Source organism: Erinaceus europaeus, chromosome 7, assembly GCF_950295315.1.
Source record: "Erinaceus europaeus chromosome 7, mEriEur2.1, whole genome shotgun sequence".
In the NCBI taxonomy this organism is placed as follows: domain Eukaryota; kingdom Metazoa; phylum Chordata; class Mammalia; order Eulipotyphla; family Erinaceidae; genus Erinaceus; species Erinaceus europaeus.
Window position 1 is genome coordinate 31928328 of NC_080168.1, and position 19888 is coordinate 31948215.

General features: G+C 40.1%; 1 protein-coding gene across 3 annotated transcripts in view; it reads right to left on the minus strand.

Annotated features, from left to right (window-relative positions):
* The window catches only part of FAM117B (family with sequence similarity 117 member B), a 94957-nt gene that overhangs the window by 31832 nt on the left and 43237 nt on the right, over positions 1-19888 (minus strand). For all 3 annotated transcript variants that reach the window (XM_060194113.1, XM_060194112.1, XM_060194114.1), the window contains exons 2-7: positions 18290-18441; positions 15836-15928; positions 12431-12544; positions 10568-10711; positions 6706-6931; positions 3508-3628 (exon numbers count right to left, since the gene is read on the minus strand). In XM_060194113.1, the coding sequence (XP_060050096.1) occupies positions 3508-3628; positions 6706-6931; positions 10568-10711; positions 12431-12544; positions 15836-15928; positions 18290-18441 (850 nt within the window). The remainder of the gene's footprint in view (positions 1-3507; positions 3629-6705; positions 6932-10567; positions 10712-12430; positions 12545-15835; positions 15929-18289; positions 18442-19888) is intronic.

Below are 19888 nucleotides of genomic sequence, written 5' to 3' on the forward strand. Positions count from 1 at the left end.
TAGTTTTTAAAAAATTAGGATTAGCAGGGGAGTCGGGCTGTAGCGCAGCGGGTTAAGCGCAGGTGGCGCAAAGCACAAGGACCGGCATAAGGATCCCGGTTCAAACCCCGGCTCCCCACCTGCAGGGGAGTCGCTTCACAGGCGGTGAAGCAGGTCTGCAGGTGTCTATCTTTCTCTCCTCCTCTCAGTCTTCCCCTCTTCTCTCCATTTCTCTCTGTCCTATCCAGCAACGACAACAATAATAACTACAACAATAAAACAACAAAGGGCAACAAGAGGGAATAAATAATAAAAAAAAAAAAAACTAAGATTAGCAGCCCAATGGAACACTGCACTTCTTGAAAGCATGAGGTTCAAACCCTGGCGTCATATGTGCTAGAGTAATGCTCTGGTTTCCTTTCTCATGTTAAAGTAAGTCTTCACAAAAAATGAAATTAGGACCAATAATCTACTCTTGTTCTTCATGTCAGTAGGTCTAGTAAGCTATGCTCTACATTTGACTTAGCTAGGGCAAAACACACACAACATAAACACACACCTTTGAATACCAGGTTTGTTTTGAGTACCATCTTTTGACATTAAATTCAACTTTAAGTGACTCACTATAAGATCATTGCTGTTAATTTACTTTTAGAATTTAGATAAATGTTTAAAAATAAATAGGCCTGTGTACCACATAACCTTTCACCAGTTAATTTTTTAAAATATTTATTTTATTTATGTATTCCCTTTTGTTGCCCTTGTTGTTTTATGATTGTAGTTATTGTTGTTGTCATTGTTGTTGGATAGGACAGAGATAAATGGAGAGGAGGGGGAAGACAGAGAGGGGGAGAGAAAGATACACACCTGCAGACCTGTTTCACCGCTTGTGAAGCGACTCCCCTACAGGTGGGGAGCCAGGGCTTGAACAGGGAACCTTACGCCAGTCCTTGTGCTTTGCGCCACCTGCGCTTAACCCACTGCGCTACAGCCCAACTCCCACCAGTTAAATATCTAATAAATGGTGCACTTTCATTTAATGGTGCAGGAATCAAGCTCAGGGACTCACACCTTTTTTTTTTCTTTTTTTATATTTATTTTATTTATTCCCTTTTGTTGCCCTTGTTGTTTTATTGTTGTAGTTATTATTGTTGTTGTCATTGTTGGATAGGACAGAGAGAAATGGAGAGAGGAGGGGAAGACAGAGAGGAGGAGAGAAAGATAGACACCTGCAGACCTGCTTCACTGCCTGTGAAGCGACTCCCCTGCAGGTGGGGAGCCGGGGTTTGAACCGGGATCCTTATGCCGGTCCTTGTGCTTTGCGCCACCTGCGCTTAACCCACTGTGCTACAGCCCGACTCCCGACTCACACCTTTTAAGACCTGCATGCCGACCACTGAGTTACCTCTCCAGCTCCATGTTTAGAGGTCTATTTTCTAATAATAGATGAATAAAACAGCAATTGTTAGTTTTACCTTATTTTTCTTTCTTTTTTACTTATTTTCCCTTTTTTGCCCTTGTTTTTCACTGTTGTTTTTTTATTGTTGTTACTTATGTCGTTGTTAGATAGGACAGAGAGAAATAGAGAGGAGAGGAAGACAGAGAGGGTGAAAAAAAGATACCTGCAGACCTGCTTCATCGCCTGTGAAACGACTCCCCTGCAGGTGGGGAGCCAGGGGCTCGAACTGGGATCCTTAGGCTGATCATTGTGCTTTGTGCCACCTGCACTTAACCCGCTGCGCTACCGCCCGACTCCCTAACTTTTATTTATTTATTGGATAGAGACAGAAATTGAGAGGGAAGGGGGTGACAGGATAGGCGACACCTGCAGGTGTCGCCTATCCTGTCACCCCCAGCCCTGCTTTACCACTCACAAAGCTTTCCCCTTACAAGTGGGGACTGGGGGCTCGAACTCAGGTCCTTGAGCACTGTAACATATATACTCAACCAGGTGCACCACCACCCGACCCCATCTTCTTTTCCTATTTTTTTTAATAGAAAAAAAAATTTTTAATTATCTTTATTTATTTATTTGGATAGAGATAGCCAGAAATTGAGAGGGAAGGGGGTGATAGGGAGAGAGACAGAGAGACACATGCAACCCTGCTTCACCACTTGTGAAGCTTTCTCCCTGCAGGTGGGGGCCAGGGGCTTGAACCCAGGTCCTTGTGATTTATCTTACTTTTCTTTAAAATACACACACACACTCACACACACACCACACACATCCCTTTTCTCTATAAACAAATAGCGTAGAGGTATAGCTCAGATACTGTCCTTACTTTTTTTTTACCAGAGCACTGGTCAGCTCGCTCATGGTGGTGTGCGGGATTGAACCTGGGACTTTGGAGCCTCAGGCATGAGAGTCTCTTTGCATAAACATTATGCTATCTACCCTCCGCCCTGTCCTTACTTTTTTATTTCTCCCAAATTCAATAGTCTTAGGCCGATACCATAGGATGTCAACTTACATGTCAAGTGTTAACTCAAAGTCATTTTTAAGACAAAATTCAAATTACTTTGGAACCAATCATTTTAGTAAAGCTTAATTACTGATGAGTAAATCAAAAAGCTCAACTCAGAAAGTTCCATTTGGAGCATATGCATTTTTATTTAATAGAATGAACCTATTTCACAAGAATTATTATGAAAGGCCTTTGTGGGACAGATTATTCAGAATGTAGGTTATGTGAGGTTCACATGCAGGAATAAAAGGAGACCCTATTTCTAGTAACTCTGAGACGTTTGTGGAAAAGATAAGCTGTATGAAGGGGACGAGACTGGAAAAAATACCTACACAACGCATTTTAGGTTTTATGGTAGGAACAAAGCAGATGGATAACTCTTAAACTTATATCCCAGTGGTGTCTAAGTACTGTTGTCATATCCCAAAATGTTCACACCTAGTCTCACACATAGCTTGAACCAGACACCCTATGCTGCAATACTTTTAGAGAGAATTTTGAATACTTTTTCTTACATTATTTCCACCCCAGTAACATGACTCTGCAAAGTAATAGAATTCTATATGTTGTATTGGCAGACAGAATATTTTTTAAACTATTTAAAGAACTAAAGATCAAAAGGAGACAAAAATTGAGAGTTTTATCCTTAAAAGGAAAACACTGGGTAAGATCCATGGTCTATTTTGAATAAATACCCACAGAGCCAAATTCAAGGTCTAACTGTTGATTGTACATAGGTTCAAAAATAGCAGCCAGAAGAGACACACTGGGGACAACTGAGGACATGTAAGTACCTGAACAAGCCTGTGGATATTCTTTGGTGTAATAATGGCATTGCGGTTAAAATGTGAAGTGGACATTAAATGTATTTAAGAGTAAGTGCCATAATACCTGCAGATTTCAAACTGTTCAGCAAAAACTACCACCACCACCACACAAAGCAAATACAGTAAAACCTAACAACTACAATATATAGGTGGCAGGTATGGTGGTTGCCACATTACAACTTATTTAAAAATTCTCAGAGTAAAAGATTTGTTTGGCAGGAAGAGGGAATACTTACGAACATTCCTCAAAGACTTTAACTCTTTCACAGCCCTCAGGCGGTTCCCTTTTGAACATGTAACTGTTGTTAGGTTTTGGTGAGGTTGCATATTTGGGTAAAGGAGAATTGTTCCCATTTTCTGCAATAAAAGGTACAATGAGTCATTAAGAAATACCACTACATTGATGCATAACCACATTGTCTTTAAAAGTTCTTGGTTTTCTCCCCAGCACAAAGTATTTGAAGTCAGGAATGCTCAATAGCTAACATAATTCCTAATAAAGAGCATTAATTTTTATGAAACAAATGAATAAACAAAAAAATCTTTACTTATTTAATACTTAAAATCAGCATGGTCTAGAGTTGTATGACTTAACCTTCAGCATTACATACTGGTCTATCTTGCTACTCAAATTTGAGTTATTTCCATTCTTTCGTTGCTATTGTTGTCACCATGGCTTCACCACTATGGTCAACTTTTTCAGACAGAAAGATGAGACAGAGAGAGACAGAGTTCCATGAGAAAGAAGGATGTCACACCAATGAACCTTCCTCCCGTGCGGGAGGAGCCCAGCTTGAGCCTGGGTCATACACGACAAAGCAGGCACACTATCAAGGTCAGATATCTTGCTGACCATGTCGGGTCTAGTCTTAACATTACAAGTGACCAAAACATTTCTTCCTTGGCTGTGTATCATTCATTCTTGGCCTGCTCTTCAGGATTTCACTGTGATCTCTCTGCTCCTCTAGTTATAATCTCTGCTCTATGTAAACAGAATCATATGCACACTGTACACCAAACACTTCTTTTTGCTTCTCTCTCTTACCAAAGAGGTCCTTCTTTGCTCCCAGAGTTACCTTTCAAGTCTGGTTTTAAGTGTTTGAAACCTTTCAAACTAGCCCTGTCAAGGGGAACATATATTTACTGAAGCATTCCTGTTTAGTGCTGATGTCCTTATTGTATTATAATAACTTAAAATTCTTGTTATGCTGTGTAAGTGTTCTAAATTCAGTGCCAGCTAATCTACTAGTTGTAGTACTATTTTTGTTTATAAAAGAAATCCACAGGTGCTTAGTCACTAGTCTCCAAAGTCAAAGCACACAAAATTTGTGAAGTTCTTACATGTTATTAAACTAAAAAGTAGGAAATTCAGGAAACAAAGGGCAGATTTTGAGTAATGATGGGCCTCTTTTCTCCTGCATAGTGCTTTTTGAACACTGAGAACAACAGGAGTTGTACTAAATGGTTTGCAGTCACTATTCCTTTCAGACATTATAAAAACTTTAAGAAAACAGACAGTTACACAGGTTCCTGACAAGAAATACATGACTAATCAAAAGATTTAATTCAGCCCACTAGAATCACCTGAAAGCACAAAAACCTCCTGGTGCCAGAGTCATGCTTTAACAGGACTAGGGTATGTGTCTGGAAAGCTACATTTCATTTTACCTATGCACTGGCAAAAGAAGGTGTAAGTAACAACAGTTTGCAATGCTTGAAGTGATTTCTTTAAATCTTATGTTTTCTTCATTTGTAAATCTCAAATAATTTTGGTGGCTGGTATGGTAATGGCCATTTGTAACACTTTAGGGTTTCCCACACAATACAAGTAAGAGGACCTAAATAAATAACCACTAAACTGAGCTGGGAAACATACAAATAAATGTTTTGTTGCTATCAAGTAGATATAGCAGGATCAGCTAACAATATATTACCCTCTTAGAGGTAGATCTAAAGTCATATATATTTTTAAAAGGGTAAGCATATTACTATCTAGTATTCAAACTGCTTATGTTTCCAAATATATAAACAGCTCTTCTACCTTTTACTCAAGATTTTCCTTGAACACTCATTTTGCATTAATATAAACCATCTGACTTGCTATAAATACAAAAACACACACACAAAAAACATGGGACTGGATGGTAGTGCACCTAATTGAGTGTACACAGTAGCAAAAGCATGGACACGGATCCAAGACCCCATTCCCCATATACAGTGGGGAAGCTTCAGGAACAGTGAAGCAGTGCTGCAGGTCTCTCCTATCCCCACCCCACAAATTCTGTCAAGGAAGCAGGGGTTGGAGGTAGTTACTAGGTCTCGGGAAGGGGTGCTAGGCCCTGGGGACTGGGAGATGATTCACTCAGTAGACCGTACATTTTACCATGTGTAAGGACCCAGGTTCGTGCACCCAGCCACTCATGGGTGCACTGCACAGGGAAAACTTGAGAAGCAGTGGAATGATGTTGTGGCATGTCTCCTCTTTCTCTCCATCTCTCACCTTTTTATTTTTTAAGAGAGTTCACTGGAAACAACAGGATCTCCCAACAATCAAAAGCTAAGACGAAACTTTCACATTCAATTAACAAGCAGTAAAAGCAGCAAGGTAGAGTCGGGCGGTAGCGCAGTGGCTTAAGTGCATGTGGCACAAAGCGCAAGGACCGGAGTAAGGATCCTGGTTCCAGCCCCCGGCTCCCCACGTGCAGGGGAGTCGCTTCACAGGCGGTGAAGCAGGTCTGCAGGTGTCTATCATTCTCTCCCCGTCTTCCCCTCCTCTCTCCATTTCTCTCTGTCCTATCCAACAACGACTTCAACAACAACAACAATATGTACAACAACAATATGTACAACAACAATAAAAAAACAAGGGCAACAAAAGGGAAAATAATTAAAAAAATTTTTAAAAAGCAGCAAGGTAGTAGAGAACAAAGTGCTTTTCAGGACAACTTCAAATCATTTTTCAAAAAAAGATTTTTTTTTCTTCTTACTAATAAGGAACTTTGCTAATACAGGTGCAAAAAGAAAGGTCCAAAAAAGAAAAAAATCCCATAAACTGGGTGGAGGGTAGAGAGCATAATGGTTATGCAAACAGACTCTCATGCCTGAGGCTCCAAAATTCACATAAACTTGCCCAGGTAGGTCATCACCTAAGTACCACAAGAAAACCAACCTGTCCTCCAAAGTTTTTCTCATGGCATGTGGAAAGGAGAGAGCATTTCCTAAGAAAGAAAGGGAAGCCAGAGCACCATCTGACACAAGACCCCCATAAGCCTGGGGATCCAGCTCAAGAGTCTCCGTGCACATGTCCTCCACTCTACTGGCGAGCTGTTTCTCTAGTTGCTCCACCATTTTAGTCCATTTTTTTTTTTTGGGGGGGGGCTGTGTCTTTTTTTTATTATTATGGTAAGATATAATACCTCCCTCACACATTATACCTTTATCTCTGGGATCAACAAGCAGGTCATCAGCTGAACAAGGGCTCTCCTCACTCCCTTCATTGGAGATGGTGAGGAATGACGTGGGGGACACAGACTGAGAGCGGCTGCTGTTGTTGCTCCCCTTCTCTGCCCCTCCAGGGGTCTGTGTGTCAATACTGCGTGTGCTGCTACTTCTCTGCACAAGGGGTGGAGGTGCACGATGGCCATCTGGAATATCCTGTGGCTGTAATAAATTTTAAAAAGACATGTACAGTTAATAACTTTGAAAGTCATAAAATGTACCCAACACCAACCTTTCTTGTCCTAGCACACCCACAAACAGAAATACCTCACATATATGGCTTAGTGAGAAAGGAACACTTATGTTCCTGCCTACTTGGTATCTTGTCTAATCTGAGTCCCCTGCTACACACTGAGCAGCCTGGGTGAAAACCTGTTTTTCTAGGGTCATTGGGCACACAGCCAAGTGGTCAAAGTTTGGTGAATGATGAACTGAACTGAATTCTTACTCTGTGGTAGATTTCATTTTACTTTTGAATTATAAAGGGGATAGGGGAGAAAGCATGGTTATGCAAAAGACTACTTTCATGCCTGAGGCTCTGAAGACCCAACATCAACCTCCAACACCACCATAAGCCAGAGGTGAGCAGTGCTCTGGTAAAGAAAAAGATATATATACATCCCAACATATATATATACACACACACAAACACACACACACCTGTGCCATGTAAGAGGTCAATCTAGATGTGACATTAGGTTTCCCAGTAGGAGGGACGTATAAACTAGTGGATTCGATGACAGGCCTTGTTACCTTCTCAAAGTGCATGTATGCCTCACTTGGCAGTGCAATCAGCTGCCTCTAGACTTTTGGCTTGTGTCCCTTTTTTACACCGAGGACAGATTCCCCCACAATGAGGTGCAGATGGATACAGGGAGCTATATCCATCTGCACCTGTGCTAAGCTAACCTTAAAGGAGAGGAACTTAAACCACATCTAACTACCTATTTCTTTCTTTTTTTTTTAATATTTTATTTTTTAACATTTTATTTATTTATTAATGAGAAACATAGGAGGAGAGAGAAAGAACCAGGCATCACCCTGGTACATGTGCTGCTGGGGATTGAACTCAGGACTTCCTGCTCCAGAGTCCGATGCCATATCAACTGCGCCACCTCCCGGACCACCTAACTACCTATTTCTTCTTTCACTAATGAATGAAACTTAAAATATACTCTGTGACATAGCTTTCAATATAAACAGGAAATTTTCTCACCATATATTACATATGAACCATTCTTTATGTTTGTTTATTTTAGTTTGTTGTTGTCACTGACAGGGTTTCATAGCTCCAGGCTATCTTTTCCGGATAGAAACAAAGAGAGATAGAGACAGAGGGAGAGGGAAAGACACTACAGCACTGAAGCTTCCTCCAGTGCAGTGGGGACAGGCTTGAACTTGGCTTATGCACATGCCAGAGCAGGTACATTATCCAGGAGAGCGATCTTTCTAGTCCTGTAAGAGTCTTTCTTATCTGAATTATAGGAATGATTGGGAAGGGTAAATGAAATTGCACTTCATAATGATACAGTCAATCAAACAGTAGGTGTCAAACTATACAGAACAGGTAAGTTCATGCTTAGAAAGTTTCCATGTCACCTTCCTCCCCAGCCTCAAATTAGTAAGCTGTATGTTTGTTAAATGGAATAAAGTATAGCAAATGAGAAGTGTACTGCCTGTCTAATGATTTTTTAAAAAAATATTTATTTAGAAATGAGGCCCCACACCTATGGACATCTAATCTTTGACAATGGGGTCCAGACTATTACATGGGGAAAGCAGAGTCTCTTCAACAAATGGTGTTGGAAACAATGGGTTGAAACATGCAGAAGAATGAAACTGAATCACTGTATTTCACAAAAATATTGTATTTACAAAAGTAAATACAATATTTTTTATTTTGTATTTTGTATTTACAAAAGTAAATTTTGTATTTACAAAAGTAAATTCCAAGTGGATCAAGGACTTGGATGTTAGACCACAAACTATCAAATACTTAGAGGAAAATATTGGCAGAACTCTTCTCCACATAAATTTTAAAGACATTTTCAATGAAACGAATCCAATTACAAAGAAGACTAAGGCAAGTATAAACCTATGGGACTACATCAAATTAAAAAACTTCTGTACAGCAAAAGAAACCACTACCCAAACCAAGAGACCCCTCACAGAATGGGAGAAGATCTTTACATGCCATACATCAGATAACAGTTTAATAACCAACATATATAAAGAGCTTGCCAGACTCAACAACAAGACAAGACAACAAATAACCCCATCCAAAAATGGGGGGAGGACTTGGACAGAATATTCACCACAGAAGAGATCCAAAAGGCCGAGAAACACATGAAAAAAATGCTCCAAGTCTCTGATTGTCAGAGAAATGCAAGTAAAGACAACAATGAGATATCACTTCACTCCTGTGAGAATGTCATACATCAGAAAAGGTAATAGCAGCAAATGCTGGAGAGGGTGTGGGGTCAAAGGAACCCTCCTGCACTGCTGGTGGGAATGTTGGTCCAACCTCTGTGGAGAACAGTCTGGAGAACTCTCCGAAGGCTAGAAATGGACCTACCCTATGATCCTGCAATTCCTCTCCTGGGGATAGATCCTAAGGAACCCAACACATCCATCCAAAAAGATCTGTGTACACATATGTTCTTGGCAGCACAATTTGTAATAGCCAAAACCTGGAAACAACCCAGGTGTCCAACAACAGATGAGTGGCTGAGCAAGTTGTGGTATATATACACAATGGTATACTACTCAGCTGTAAAAAATGGTGACTTCACCGTTTTCAGCCGATCTTGGATGGACCTTGAAAAAATCATGTTGAGTGAAATAAGTCAGAAACAGAAGGATGAATATGGGATGATCTCACTCTCAGGCAGAAGTGGAAAAACAAGATCAGAAAAGAAAACACCAGTAGAACCTGAAATGGATTTGGCATATTGCACCAAAGTAAAAGACTCTGGGGTGGGTGGGTGGGGAGAATACAGGTCCATGAAGGATGATAAATGACATAGTGGGGGTTGTATTGTTAAATGGGAAACTGGGAAATGTTATGCATGTACAAACTATTGTATTTACTGTTGAATGTAAAACATTAATTCCCCAATAAAGAAATAAATTTAAAAAAAAAAAAGAAAAGCCAGAAAAAATATTTATACCCTTTTGTTGCCCTTGTTTTATTATTATAGTTATTGTTATTGATGTCGTCATTGTTGGACAGGACAGAGAGAAATGGAGATAGGAGGGGGAAGACAGAGGGGGAGAGAAAAAGAGACACCTGCAGACAGGCTTCACTGCTTGTGGAGTGACTCCCCTGCAGGTGGGGAGCTGGGGGCTCGAACCGCGATCCTTATGCTGGTCCCTGTGCTTTGCGGCTACCTGCACTTAAACCACTGCGCTACCGCCCAACTCCCCTAATGATTTTTAAATATAGATCAACAACAACAAAATAAGATTCTGTTCAAGGATCTAGATTTAAGTCACATAAGTCATCTCTACGAGATGTAAAAATATGAAAACATTTCATTGTTGCTCAACAAACAATAGTGGTCTTGGAGGTGGCGCAGTAGACTCTCAAGCATGAGATCCTGAGTTCTATCCATGGCAGTACATATTCCAGAGTGATGTCTGGTTCTCTCTCCTCTTCCTATCTTTCTCATAAACAAACAAACAAACAAATATAATCGGGGGGGGGGGGGAGAAACAATAGAGAAAACAAAATGTGTTATTTTTAGTCATTAGAAAAGTTAACATGTAAGAATAATTTTAAGAGACAAGATTACTTACTATAAGTTGTTCTTCCTTTTCCCCAGTCTCTTTAATTATTATCTCGATCTCTTGATTCAATCCTTCCACACTATTCCGAAACCGGGAGCCTGTAGATTTGGTGATGGGAATTACTGGAATAAGTGCACTCTTTGGAACTGGAGCCTTAATAAAAAGTGGTGAAGCAGGAAAGAAAAGAGAAATCTGTTAATTCATAGGGTTCTAACAAGGAAGTAGAGCATCTTATTGTGTTTTCCTGCTAAAAGACTTGAGAGGTATAATAACAACTATTAAAAATTTTTATTATTAGTGGTTTAGCACTGGCTTAAATATTTCTCTAAGATTCACAGGCATATATGTGCACATGTAACTCACCACAGTCATCCCCAAAGTCCTGTGTTTCCACCCCTCTCACCCCAAAACCACCAAAGTTCTCAAAAAGTCTAAGAGACAGTTCAGTTACTAAACAAGTTATTTAACTATGATGTTCTCCACTTACAAGTGAAAACATCCTGTAAGTGGTCATTGTCTTATATCTCCACAGTTCCAATCATTTTGTCCCTAATGATACAACCTCATCTTTTTAAACTGTAGTATGATAATTCATTGAATATATACCGCATAAAAATATTGTGTCTTGAGGCTGGTTGTTGGTGCACCTGGTTAAGCGCACGTTACAGTGCACAAGGTCCTAGGTTCAAGTTCCCAGGCCCCGCCTGCAGGGGGAAAGCTTTGCAAGTGGTGAAGCAGTGTTGCAGGTGTCTCTCCCTCTCTACCACCCCCCCCATCTCAATTTCTGGCTGTCTCTATCCAATGAAAAAAATAAAGATAATAAAAAATATTTAAAAGGCACTACCTCAATGAAGGCTTTGATTATCACACACAGAGAAATACTGTGTTCTTATTCATGTGATCTCATTCTAGTGTTGAGCATTCCCACATAGGTGATTTTTCTTTTTTTTTTCTTTCCTCCTCCAGGGTTATTGCTGGGCTCGGTGCCTGCACCATGAATCCACCGCTCCTGGAGGCCATTTTTTTTACCCCCTTTTGTTGCCCTTGTTGTAGCTTCGTTGTGGTTATTATTATTGCCCTTGTTGATGCAATTTGTTGTTGGATAGGACAGAGAGAAATGGAGAGAGGAGGGGAAGACAGAGAAGGGGAGAGAAAGATAGACACCTGCAGACCTGCTTCACTGCCTGTGAAGTGACTCCCCTGCAGGTGGGGAGCCGGGGGCTCGAACCGGGATCCTTACGCCGGTCCCTGTGCTTTGCGCCACATGCACTTAACCCACTATGCCACCGTCTGACCCCCTTGATTTTTCATTTATCAAGGGTTTCTCTATTTTTTGTTTTTTTCAGAAAAAGATGTAATTATTATCCTTATTCAGAAAAAAAAACTGATCTAGAATCAGTTATTAGTCTAGTCTTGAAGCAAAATTAATACTTACCACTAACACTACTGTATTTTACTATCGACTGTAAATCATTAATTTCCTCCATAAAAGAAAAAAAATTTATTACTAACACTTTTCTGCCACCAATATATTAAAGCAATTGCAGAAGTCAGACTTCACACCTTCTGCACCCCATAAAGATCTTTGGTCCATACTCCCACGGGGATAAAGAATAGAGAACCCTCCAATAGAGGCACTAGGATATGGAACTCTGGTGATGAGATTGTGTGGAAATGTACTCCCTCTTATATCACAATCTTGTTGATCATTATTAAATCACTAGTAAAAAAAAAATAAAAGTAAGTAAAATATTGCTTTTTTCAAAATAAGTTTTTTAAATCCATAAATCACTGTTTTGAATATGCTTTTGGACAACTTTGTCATAAAAAGTAGCTCATACTTGCTCAGAGTTTGTGGTACCCAGACCCTACCTGAGACTGGTTAATAGCTGCATGGTTGCCGTGGAATGGAGACTGTCTTTCTTTCTCTCGGTGATGTCTGCTGCTGTGTTTACTTCTCTGCAATTGCTGGCGGAGTTTGGCGATCTGAAAGAGGAAAAATAAAAATCTATCAGTATTCCCCATACTACACAAAACAGACCTTCATGTAATAAACATTAAAATCCAGTTGTAAATATTTTGAGATTTTTAAACCACATCAAAAACTTAATTGTGAGCGGGGGAGACAGCATAATGGTTATGCAAACAGACTCTCTTGCCTGAGGCTCCTAAATCCCAGGTTCAATCCCCCCCCCCCCACCACCACCACCATAAGCCAGAGCTGAGCAGTGCTCTGGTGTTTGTGTGTGTGTCTCTCTCTGCATCTCTCTCAAAATTAAAATTAATAAAAAAAATTTTAAAGACTTAACTGTATAAAACTTACAAAACAGATACATACATACATGTATCATTTAAAGAGAAAATCATTTCCCAATATTATTCTGAGCGTTCAGCCTTTCCAAGTACTAGATGAAGCTTTTTGTATTAACAATGAATTGTTTTATAGTCATTATTAATTAAATAAAAAATAAGAGTAATTCTCTCATTGCTCATTTTATAAAGGGCAATATTTTCTTTATATTTAAAGTTCATTTTAGAAAATCACATATCTAACTATTACCAGCTCCAGGATTTATTTCAGAATAATTCAGGGCCAGGAGATGGCTCACCACCTCCTAAAAACAGACATATTTCACTATGTGCTAGAAACTGAGTTCCAGCCCCTGACACCACATGGGAGCACAGGCATGACACTGAAGGAAGCTCCATGATGAGACAGAGTGGTACTGTGGCACCTCTCCTCTGTCTCTCCCTATCTGCAATGAAAAAGGGGAAATGTCCTCCAGGAGCCATGGATTTGCACAGGAATGAGGTCCCAGTGGAGGGGGAAAAAAAAATCAATTCAAGTCATATAATACATTCAGATACAATTTTTAAATTACAAATACTACAAATATATCCCAAATATATCCATATAATTTTTCTATTTTATTTATGTATGTGCATAAAATGCAGATATAATTATGGTCACAGAAAATTACCATCATAGCACAAGAATATAATCAAAGTGGTTACAATGGGTGTGAATGTGAATTTGTTATATTACTACAACTTTGTACTTCTGATACTTCTATCAACAGGTCTGGATTTTCATTAAATAAAGACAAGAGGGAAGGTGCAGCCCAGATGGGCAAATAGAGAAGCCCTGTGTTTTCCTTCCCAAGCATCAGCAACAAAACCATAATAAAACATGGAAAATTCTGCATAAAAATGGACCTTCACAGCAAAGGACAAAGCCACAGCATCCAGGTGAGAGGGTGTATTTCTGGTGGGTAGGGGTGGGAGGGAATGGAAGCAGTGATGACCCTCCCACCCCTACCCACCAGAAAAAAGTCTATTCTCATGACAACAATTCACAATATGTAAAACTTTATTCCAGTGGGTGGGGGGACAGGGTGTACTGAATTCCTAGTTTTCCAGTCCTACTACAATTTTGTGTTTACAACGTTACAACAGAGGGAAATGGGCAGTTTACTAACAGCAGCCCTGCTGGGTTCCATATTGGAATTCAGTCTCCATAGTTACAAGATCAGAGGGAAAAGGGAGAGAAAAAAACCACTGGGAGAAATGTGCCAGCCCACATCCTGTTATATTCTGCTTCCTACCATTTCTAGTGTGCCAGCACTGTTACTAGTTGGAATGAAGTCTCAACCAAAAATCATATTCCTGTCCACTGCAACCTACAGGCTGGACAGCACTCACAGCCTTGGACTTTTCATAGACCATCAAATAATAAGACAGGAGAAAACCCAAACTGTTAAGCAAAACAGAAGGGGCCCAGGTGGCGGTGCACCTGGTTAAATGCACACAATACTATGTGCAAGGAACCAGGTTGGAGCCCCTATTCCCCACCTATAGCAGGGATGCTTCAAGCAGGGAAGCAGGTCTGCAGGAGTCTATTCTCTCTCCCTATCTCTGTCTCCCTTCTCAATTTCTCTGCCTTACTGTAGTACCAGCACTGAGACCCAGCAGTAACTCAGGAGGCAAAAACAAACAAACAAACAAACAAACAACTAGACAGGGGGCCCAAGAAAGTGTGAAGTGTGTGCATACAACTTGAAGCACTCTGGGTTCAAGCCTCAGCACTACATGGGAACACCGTATTTGGTGAATAATGTTATCTTGTCTCTTCTCTAAACTCTCCTCACACCTAGAAAAACAAAACCAAACAGAAAAGATCAGGATGGGCAGGTACTGGTAGTACCACGCTGTTCAAGACCCTTGCTCAGTACTTAGTGCCAATATTAGAAGAAAAAAACAAGTGCATAGACTTCCCTTTTCAAATGCATGTATGTGTCACCCCCCCCCCCATATCGTCTTGAGTTTGAGCTAACGTTGGCTCACAGGACTACAAAATGCTCTCTAAGTTAAATTCATCCTACCCCATTGACTACCCCACTAAAACACTGCTATCCCACCACAGTCCACTTGACCCCTATCCCACCTTCTGCCTGTTCCCTTACATTTCTCTTAACTTCCTCCTTATGTTTTTTCAAATCTTTATCTAACCAAAATAAATATTTTCATGCTACTATTTCTCAAGTAGGAATACTTGTTGGGGAGAGGGGGCAACAATACAAGTTGATATTTATGCTGCCCCAAAGTAACTAGCTGATGAAGAGACCACATTTTCTCCCTCTTCTTCCCTTCCCTTCCCTTCCCTCCCCTCTCCTCCTTCTTTTTTTTTTTTTTAATATTTATTTATTTATTTATTTATTCCCTTTTGTTGCCCTTGTTTTATTGTTGTAGTTATTATTGATGTCATCGTTGTTGGATAGGACAGAGAGAAATGGAGAGAGGAGGGGAAGACAGAGAGGGGGAGAGAAAGATAGACACCTGCAGACCTGCTTCACCGCCTATGAAGCGACTCCCCTGCAGGTGGGGAGCCGGGGTTCGAACCGGGATCCTTATGCCGGTCCTTGTGCTTTGCGCCTCCTCTTCTTCTTCTTCTCCTTTTTTTTTTTTTTTACTGCCACCAAGGGTCATTGCTGGGTCTTGGTGCTCCTGGTGCACTCATTTTCTTCCACTTTATAATTTTTGCTTTTCCCCTATTATACTTGACAGGACAGAGAAGGGGGGGGAGTTAGAGAGAGAGAAAGAGAGACACCTGAAGACCTGCCTCATAGCTTGTGAAGCATCCCTTCTGCAGGTGGGGAGCAGCAGGAGCTTAAACCTGGGTCCTTGAGCATGGCAATATGTGTACTTAACCAGATGCACCACTACCCATCCCCCGAGACCAAGTTTTCACATCCTGTTCCTTGGAATCATTTTCCTGACCTCCTTAAGTTGATCTGTACTGCCCCAGGATGCTGAACGCTTATGAGAGCCTTTCTTCTTTTCAGCGTATTCTTCAGCCCATGCACTCTCTGTCTGTAATAGAAAAAAGGAAGGAATAGTTAGTGATAATCAAGTGTTTAGCAGAATATGTAACATGTGTGACAATATGGATGGAATTGGAGTGCATGAGACTATATGAGAAATACTGCATATCTCACTGATATGTAGAATCTTAAAAAGGAAGGAAGGTTCAGAACAAGAACTCGGGCTGGGAACACAGCTCAGTGACATGGAATAATAATTATATATATAAAGAAATAAGCTACAAAATCAAGCAACCTATTTGTTTTAAAGGATTAAGCACTGTAACCCTTCATTTGTTATACTCAGTCTGCTTAAAAAACAATAGACGGTGGCAGGCAGTAGTGCATATATACAAGGCCCTGCTCCTCACCTGTAGGGGGATGCTTCACAAGCAATGAAACAGGTCTATAGGTGTCTATATTTCTCCCTCTCTGTCTCCCTCTCCCCTCTCAATTTCTCTCTGCCCTATCCAATAAAATGGAAAACACACAAACAAATGAACAAAAAAACAATAGATGAAGTCAATGGCTTAGAGAAATGTGAGCTAACAAATAAAGACAACAGTGAATTGGTATGGCATGAAAAAATGTTTAGGTATTTTAGAATCCTAGGTTTAACAATGACAAACAAAACTATGGAGATGTAATTTTGGGGTAGGGTAAATAGCATAATGGTTATGCAAAGAAACTCTCATGCCTGAGGCTCCAGAATCCCAGGTTCAATCTCCCGCACCACCATAAGCCAGAGCTGAACAGTGAGTGCTCTGATAAAAAAATAAATAAATGGGGGGGGGGGTATAATTTTGAGCTTACACTATCAGAGCCATCAGATTCAGATTTCAAAAAAAATTTTTTTTAATATTTTCTTTTCTTCTAAACATGTTCTGATTTTAGCCAATAGACCAAGGCTTTATACAAAATATCAATACTTGTTTTTTAAAAAAGACAAGGTTTTAAAAATGATTCCACCATGAAGATAAAAAAAAATTAGTATTGCTTTATCCATCAAACATATACAGTATGGTGTTTGTGGGTTTTCTACTATAAATTTGAGATTCTCCCAAAGTGGGAAACAATCTCTAACAATCTCTAAAACTTATCGCTGCTTCCAGTAATTCAACTCTATTAGTCTAATTCATCAAATATTCCATTTTATTAGGTTTTAGTCACAAATCTTACAAGATTTCTACACTCAGATCACAATTTCAAGTCAATCTATAGATTGGAAAGAATTTAACAAATTACTAGTTAAGCCCAACTTTTAAATAGTAAAAATGGTCTTTGAAATGTTTGAGTCCTGTGGCTGGGTGGTAGAAAACCTGGTTGAGTGCATGTTATAATGCGCAAGGACCAGATTTGAGCCCCTGTCCCCACCTGTACAGGGAACCCATTGCTAGTGCTGAAGCAGTGCTGCAGGTATCTCTGTCTTTCTCCCTATCACCCCCCACCTCAATTTCTAGCTGTCTCTATCCAATAAAGAAATACAGATTTAAAAAAAATGTTTGCATTCTCAGAGAACATGACATGGTTTTTTAAGAAAAACTTTTTCTGTTTTATCCAGAATAATGAAAGAAAATAACCCTTCCCAAAAAAAATGTTTCATATTTTTGATTTAGGGACATAACTGAATTTATATATTATTTTTCTATGTTTAAGGAAACAAAAACTCTAATTATAAAATATGGGAAATGGAAAGGCGGCAAAAGTTGGGATAATATAGTATTAAGCTGTATACTAAACTCTAAAGCAGAAACAGCCTATCTCCTTTGTAGGCAATTAATCTTGTAGACCACACAGCCCCCGCTGGCAACAGTGGGCTAGACCACTGCTGAAGCACTGACTACACGTTCACAAGGATGCACAATGTCTGAAACAAAAACAAGAACACAATACCAGGGGCCAGGCAGTGGTGCACCCAGTAAAGCACACATGTTATCATGTGTGAATACCCAGGCCCAACTCCCTGGCTCCACCTGCAGGGGAGAAGTTTCATGAGTGGTGAAGCAGTGCACTTCCCCCTACCGGCTCAGTTTCTCCCCCCACCCCGTCTCTCAGTTTCTCCCCCCACCCCGTCTCTCCTAATTATTTATTTATTGCAAAGAGTCAGAAATTGAGAGGAAGAGAGAGTCTACAGAGAGGGAGAGAGACAGAGAAACACCTGCAAGCCCTGCTTCACCACTTGCAAAACGTTCCCCCTGCATGCAGGTGGGGAGCGGGGGGGCTTGAACCTGAGTCCTCACACACTGTAATATGTGTGCTTAACCAGGTGTACCACCACCTGGCGCCTCACTGTTTCTCTACGTCCTATCAAGTAAAATAAAACAAAATTCCAGTGCAAACCATTTGAGGAGAAGAACGATGATAAGCCTACCTGTGTAGCCTTGTCCTTCATGCAAGGTGCAGCCTGGCTATGACTGTCACGAGGCCAGTGCCCCGCAAGGTACGGAGCAGCGAGGGTATCCAGGGAGGAAGTGCGCCGGATAATACTAGAGGGGCTTGAGGGAGGTGGTCGTGTTTTGTCACCTAGATTTAAGACAAATATAGCTCCTTTTAAAAGAGAGTAGGAAGGAAACTGTAGAAATTAAGAGTTAAATTATGTAGTTCTCTAACCTAACTACAAAAATATGTAGTAAAATGGAATAAACTATTTATCCACACATGTTTGAATGAATATCCAGGGAATTATATTGAGTAAAGAGTATATCTCAAATGGGTATATATTATTGCATTAATATAACACTTTTGAAATGACATGAGAAACAACTTAAAAATTAATGGTTTCCAGGAAGTAGGGTAGGTGAGGGAAAATGAAGTGATGAGAGAAAAGCAGATGTGGGGGCCGGGTGCTGACGCACTGGGTTAAGCGCACCATAGTGTGAAGCGCAAGGACCTGTGCAAGGATTCTGGTTCCAACCCCCGGCTCCCCACCTGCAGGGAAGTCGCTTCACAAGTGGTGAAGCAGGTCTGCAGGTGTCTATCTTTCTCTCCCCCTGTCTTTGCCTCCTCTCTCAATATCTCTCTGTCCTATCCAATGCAGAATAAAAATGGCCTCCAGGAACAGTGGATTCGTAGTGCAGGCTGAGCCACAGTGAAAACCCTGGAGGCAAAAAAAAGAGAGAGAGACGCAGATGTTAGCCAGTGGCAGCACGAGAAACCCTCATGAGAAGGAGCTACTCAGTATCTTGAAGTGTAGAACATATACAGGAAATTAAGTAGTACAGCATTCAGCATACCTGGGTTCAAATAAAATTGGAGTAAGTGATCAAAAGCAGTGAATGACACAATACCAATATCCTTACTGTGATACTGCACACCAAAATTATATTAAAATGTCACCACATAGGGAAACTGGGCAGCTTTAAAAGACATAGATTTTATTTATTTATTTTACCAGACTGCTCAGCTCTAGTTTATGGTGGTACAGGGGACTGAATCTGGGACTTTAGAGCCTCAGACATGAAAGTCTCTGCATAGCCATTATGCTATCTACCCCCATACAAAGACATAGATTTTATAAAGCAGATTGTAACGAACCATTTTAAATTGGCTGTAGGACCTATAATGAAAAAAAAAAGAACCTATAATCAAAACCACCATGTATGAAAAACATCTTTCCAATATTAAGGTACAAAATTTGTTTAAAAAAAAAAAAAGAGCAAAGGTATGGGAAGTCAAAGGTAATACGGAAAAAAGAACCTATATCTCCATTGTTTTAATTGAATAAAAGAGGAAGCTCAGCTAGTTTATACTTTAAATTTTTTAAATTAAGAGTTAAAATATTAAACATGAATACATGTGTAAATAACAATGCCATCCTGCAAGTTCTAGAGGATATCTTCCTCTTCTTATGGCCACATATGAACACACTTAAAAGAAAGCCCTATTTTATTAAATTATGTCTTAATAAGCATCTTGCATAGTTACAAGAATAAAAGTTCAGTTGTTGGTTATGTGACTCATGTAACAAAAG